This window comes from Nestor notabilis, unplaced genomic scaffold (genome assembly GCF_000696875.1).
Source record: "Nestor notabilis isolate BGI_N333 unplaced genomic scaffold, ASM69687v1 scaffold29067, whole genome shotgun sequence".
In the NCBI taxonomy this organism is placed as follows: Eukaryota; Metazoa; Chordata; class Aves; order Psittaciformes; family Psittacidae; genus Nestor; species Nestor notabilis.
In genome coordinates, this window is record NW_009937600.1 from 9898 (window position 1) to 15709 (window position 5812).

Here is a 5812-nt window from a genome sequence, read left to right on the forward strand (position 1 = left end):
AAAAAACAAGACAAAAAAAAAAAACAAAAACCAAACAAACAAAAAAACCCCAACCCAACCAAAAAAAAAAACCCAAAAAAACAACAACAACCAAAACTAAACCTGTCTTATTGAAAGTCACCTATTACATCATATGCAACAACAGAAACATTTAAGAGCAAGCCAGGAATAAAACTCAGATTTCTGTAACTCAGCACGTAAAGAAAACATTGTGAGCTGTCCAGTTTCATATTCTACTCCTAGATCTCAGCTTCCTCTACAACAGAAAAACTAGGTGTTCACCATTCAATGCATATTTTGTATAGCCTTCACAGTTATTTTTACTTAGGTAGAAACTGAGGGCTGGGCAGGCAGTGATGGGGAGGGAAGATCTATTTTAGCCTCTTTCAATTCCACTCAAGTGCAGGTTGTACTAGGTCTTTCACGACCACATTCAGCAACAAAATACTCTGATCTGGTACACACACATATATTACAAAGATCACCAGTCTCAATTCTTAATTTAATGAGAAGGCATTACCAAAATCATCACTGCCAACAGAGTAATAAATGCTAGAGGTGTCTTTCGACCCCTTGGGTCATATCTAAACATCATCTTTCAAGTCCAGTTGTGCTGGTTGACAGCATTGTTGTCCCTGAGCCCAGCTCTCCCTTCTGAAGTTCAGCTGTCTAATCCACTTCAGGCAGTCACATGAAACTGTATATGAGAGGAACATTAGAGCTTTGCCAGCACAGCAGGTTATATGACTGCTCATTAATCTGCTCCAGAAAGAAATGCCATCTGCAGTGCCTATAACCTCACACAACGCAGCTATTTGTACATGGAACATCTTTCCATAGCTTGAGATTAATCTGCACTGGTGAGTGTCACCCTGTCGTGGTTTAAGCCCAGCCGGCAACTTGGAACCCCGCAGCCGCTCGCTCACTCCCCCCCTTTTCCTTCCTCCCCCCGCTCCCGGAGGGATGGGGAGGAGAATCGAAAGAATGTAACTCCCACGGGTTGAGATAACAGCTCTCCAGTAACTAAGGTATAATACAAACCACTACTGCTACCAATAATAATGATAAGAGGAATAACAAGGGAAAAGGACACAACCGCTCACCACCCGCCGACCGATACCCAGCCCGACCCGAGCAGCGATCTGGGCCTTCCGGGTAACTCCCCCCAGTTTCTATACTGGGCATGACGTGCCGTGGGATGGAATAGCCCTTTGGCCAGTTTGAGTCAGGTGTCCTGCCTCTGCTTCCTCCTGGCTTCCCCTCCTCTCTGGCAAAGCATGAGACTGAGAAAGTCCTTGGTCAGAGTAAACATTACTTAGCAAAAACTAAAAACATCGGTGTTATCAGCATTGTTCCCAGACTGAAAGTCAAAAACACAGCACTGCACCAGCTACTAAGAAGGAGAAAAAATAACTGCTGTAGCTGAACCCAGGACACACCCCAAATCAGACATACTATTGAAGTGCTCAGATCTTCAACTGCCAGCAAAAAAATGACAATTATACCTGCCACTGATCAAAAGCATGAAAGGGATCCATTCTAACACCTGATTTCCCAATAACAGGCAAATATATTTGCTCCTGAAGGGTGAGGCATAGAGACCTTAAGTTTGAAGGTCCTGGTTAAATTCATATGGAAGCAGCTAACCCAGATTTAGCAGAATTTAACAACAGAAAGTGTTTCGGAGCATCAGCACACACATCATCCCCCAAAACAGAATTTGGAACTTTTAAATCTCAAAAAAAAACTGTTTCAAGGTAGTTTCTTTGCTTTTGAGCTACGTAATCTCACTAGTATAACTGGTAACACGAAAAGTTAAAGAGAGGGTAGCCTCAGATGACACATAAATAAAACATAATGAGAATTTAAAGCTTCTGCAGCTAATATAGTTATATCTTAACTGACCCCATTTCTTGGTAAATATTTTTCAAATATACTGTTACACTATACATTCATTATGCCTTAAGCTTCTTTGCCAGAAGGCATTTCCTTTGCACCATGCCATTTAATCCTCTGCAGAAAAGGAGTAATGTAACAATTAGCTATACAAGAGACTTCAGATCTCTGTTACAGATATATTTTCCTTCTTTCAAGTGCTTATTAATATGCAGTTTCAATGAAGAAAAATCCACAGAAATATCCTTACCAAAGCAGTACCAAGTCAGGAGATTTCTATGATAACACTTTTTGTAAAAGCAAACAATAATCAGCCTCACACAAGTGCCCTTGAGATGGAAGAGTTTACATTTACCAGGCTTGTATCTCAGTTGAACTCATTATCAACTGGAGAGTCTGGACAAGCTAGAAGATATGTAGATTGTACACATGAGGAGATGCAGATTTCTTGATGTTAGTTGCTGCTGGTGGAAGGACAGATCTAATTTTATAGTAAAGACATGAAAAACTTAGATATTAAGGAGGAAGACTTTAGGAACCAAAACTAGACACCAGTAAGAAATTCATCTGTCAAAGGTGAATGACACCGCCGTTAATACTTTGGGCAAGTTCTTGGGAACAACCTACACAGGAAAAATGTTGCAACAGAAAGATGAGAGACATCTCTTGTAACTTCAGATTTCTTCAAACCTCATTATTGAAGGTGCAACCACAGAGAGGAGTTCTTTCAGAGAACCGGAAGAACGAGTACCTTACTAGAGATTTAATGAGTGACACCCTCAAGATAGGTATCTGAGTACTAGTAAAAATCCATCTCTGAAGCTAAGTTCATTATGGCCCACACGCCTATGTTTGGAAGAAGGCCAGAGCAGCGCTGGAAAGGGCAAAATAGAACCAAGCGAACCAACAGATATCATTCAGATGTAAAATTAAGGAACAGACAGACACATTCCAAACACACTTCCTCAGTAAGTAGAATATTCCTACTGGGAAAGTACAGGAAATTCCATGATTTACAACATAAAGTTAAATGGGAAAAGGTTGGTGAGGTTACCTCTTGTTGTAGAGTAGTACCTATACTTTGTTTGCCTTAGAAGTTTAATAATTCTGGTGACTCAAAACTCTTTTTGGAGGGGGTGGGAGAGTGGCAGAGTTTGGCTGTTTGGGTTTTTTGCAGGGGGGAGGGTTTTTTTTGGTGGTGTGCTTTTTTTTATTCAGGGCTGCTATTTTTTTTGCTTCTTTCGTGGTTGGGGGTGTTTGGGGACTGTATTTGTTTGTTTGGGGGTTGTATTTGTTTATGGAGTTTGGGGTGGGATTTTTGTTGTTTGGTTGCATTTTTTTAAGCACTGACCAAGAACCCTAAGTGACAGAAAAATGCTATACGGAGGATATCGGCAGAAAGAAGGGAGAGAGGTAAGCTCCATACTTCTTTCTAATAAGAACCAAGAGAATTATAAGTTCTGTATATTCTTTAGGATGGTTTCAGATTCATTAAATGATGGTATAAAGCACAGAGTACTTACATCTAGGAAAGATACAGGAGAACAACCAGAGAGTAGATAAATAGACAGGTTTAAAGACAGTTATAAAAAAAGGCAGATCAAAGTTTGTACTGTGATTTTTTCCTCTAAGTATTATTACTATATTCTTATTTTGTTGCTTTAGCTGTCATAACTGGACAATAGAGTAAATCCACATTCCAGCGTTCATTCTCGTCAAAGACGTTAGATAAATGGAATAAGTCACTTACGTTCAAACTACCGTATCTTACTCCACTCAGAGCCACAGTACATCAAAGATCAAATTAAATTGTTAGCAAGATACACAGCAGTAAAGTTTAAAGTCACTCACATTGTGGCTTTCCACAATAACAAGCAGCTTCACCAGCTTCTCATGGTCAGCGTACTATACAGGAGTATATTATAGCAGTATAATTCACTGCTTTTTGGTATATTTTAAAGTCATTTCAAAATAAAGTGACACTCCTTCATTTTACCACGTGGGAGGAAGAAGGTAAATTATGTAAGCATACCTAGGTTTCAGTTTAAATCCAGACTTTATATTATCTTACTGTGTGTTGGGGGCAGCGGTGTGCACAAAACAGAAAAGAAAAGCATTTCAGTCAAAACCTTTACATCTTCCAAAAAGCACATCTCTCTAGCACAGGCTGAGGGTTAAATATCAATGACAGTCCAAAAAGTTAAAATAAGAACAGACCATATTTAACGTAGGAATGAATAAACTGACTGGGTTACCAGCAGAATGAACACTGAAAATCGCTATTACCTTCCAGTATCAATACTGAAGTTCTACTCCAGTTAATAAATAAGTACATGTACAGCTTTTATCGTAGCAGTTGTCACTTGAAGCCAATGGCACTTGAATTATAACCTGCTTAACTGCCTTGCTATACTTTAACATATTATGCAGTATACTTAAAAAAACAACAAAACAAAATCTTAACAGAAATGGCAACATATTTTTAATTCAAAAGCCTCTAGATAACCAAATCAATACAGTTAAAATATTACCTGGGTCATTATGTGAGTGAGGCACAACAAAAACTTGAAGTGGTTCACTGTCCCATTCATTTTCACTGTATCTGATATCGAATCCTTGTTTCCACACGCCACCATCTGGATTATCAAAAGGAAGAATGTCATAGACATCCAACATCTAAAAAAAAAAAAAAAAGAGTAAAAGGAATGCAAAATACGAATTCACAAAAACAGTTCTGCTATTACAAACTAAAGCTGCTTTCACCAAAAATGGATCAGCTTGTTCATTGCACAGGGAGAGATAAAGTGTCAAATGAATAGAAAACTGACGAATGAGAGCACGTTTCAAGTCACAATTACGACACCCAAGACACAGCTGTCAGGAAGAGGAGCATTTGGCATGCCCTGTTCTGAGGATACTAAATTGATTAGATAAATGGTAGGAATAAAAGCCTTAAGTCACAAAAATTATGACACCTCACAATGGCACTGGGGCAGGAGGGTAGGGAGAAAATTATCAGAATAGCACAGTACACTAAATAAGGGAGTAAGGGTGATGTAGACAAGCTAAGCAAGCAGTAAAAAGAGATAACAACATGAGAGAGGTCGAGGCGAAAGTCAGATTCACAAAAGGAAACTGAAGAAATGTTCATAACTACAGCCAATTGATATAACAAAGCTCATTATATATTTACTGTTGAATCAGTACACTAATTATACAATGAAGGACATATTTCACTTGTCAATGCAAATAAGAAGGTTAGAAGTAACTTTACAGTTACTTGAACAAGTTCCTATGAAATTTAGATACCATCAGATAGCTACAAAGACAATCTTCTCATGTGAGTTCAGATCAAAGCTTACATACCCAGTTTATTTATTTATTTATTTATTTTAATTCCTTCTTGTGTAATGCTCTGATCTCCTTTTAGAAAAGAAGGCAAACTTTATGAACATGAACTATTATCTGGACAAGCCTTTTAGTGGACCTACAGTTTGAAGAACTTAAACTAAACTTCAGTTTAGTTCTAAACCCATGTCAGAATACAACTGTACACCTGACAAACCTTCAACAAGCATTTCACTTCCACAGAAATAGCCTCCAGGAATCAATTACTACATGAACAACACTAGAGTTAAAACCTTCTAGTGGTAATCTGGCTTTGGTCTTGCTAGGAAGCTTCAGAAAAAATACAGACATCTGAAACAAATATATGACTAAAGAAGTAAAAGCCTTGTGATGGGTTGTCCATGACTGGCTACAAAACCCCGAGTCAGCTGCTCTCTCCTCCTCAACAGGACACGGGGAGAAATAAGATTAAAAGCTCATGGATCAAGATAAAGACAGGAAGATCACTTACCAAGTACCATCACAGACAACACAGACCCAACTTCGGGAATATTAAATTAATTTATTG

General features: G+C 38.5%; 1 protein-coding gene across 1 annotated transcript in view; it reads right to left on the bottom strand.

The window, feature by feature from the left end:
• LOC104409095 (alpha-mannosidase 2-like) overlaps positions 1–4572 on the bottom strand; it is a gene marked incomplete at both ends in the record, with an annotated part of 13852 nt that extends 9280 nt beyond the window's left edge. The window contains one exon of the mRNA XM_010018882.1: positions 4428–4572. Coding sequence (XP_010017184.1) covers positions 4428–4572 — 145 coding nt within the window. The remainder of the gene's footprint in view (positions 1–4427) is intronic.
• Between the last annotated feature and the right edge of the window lie 1240 nt (positions 4573–5812).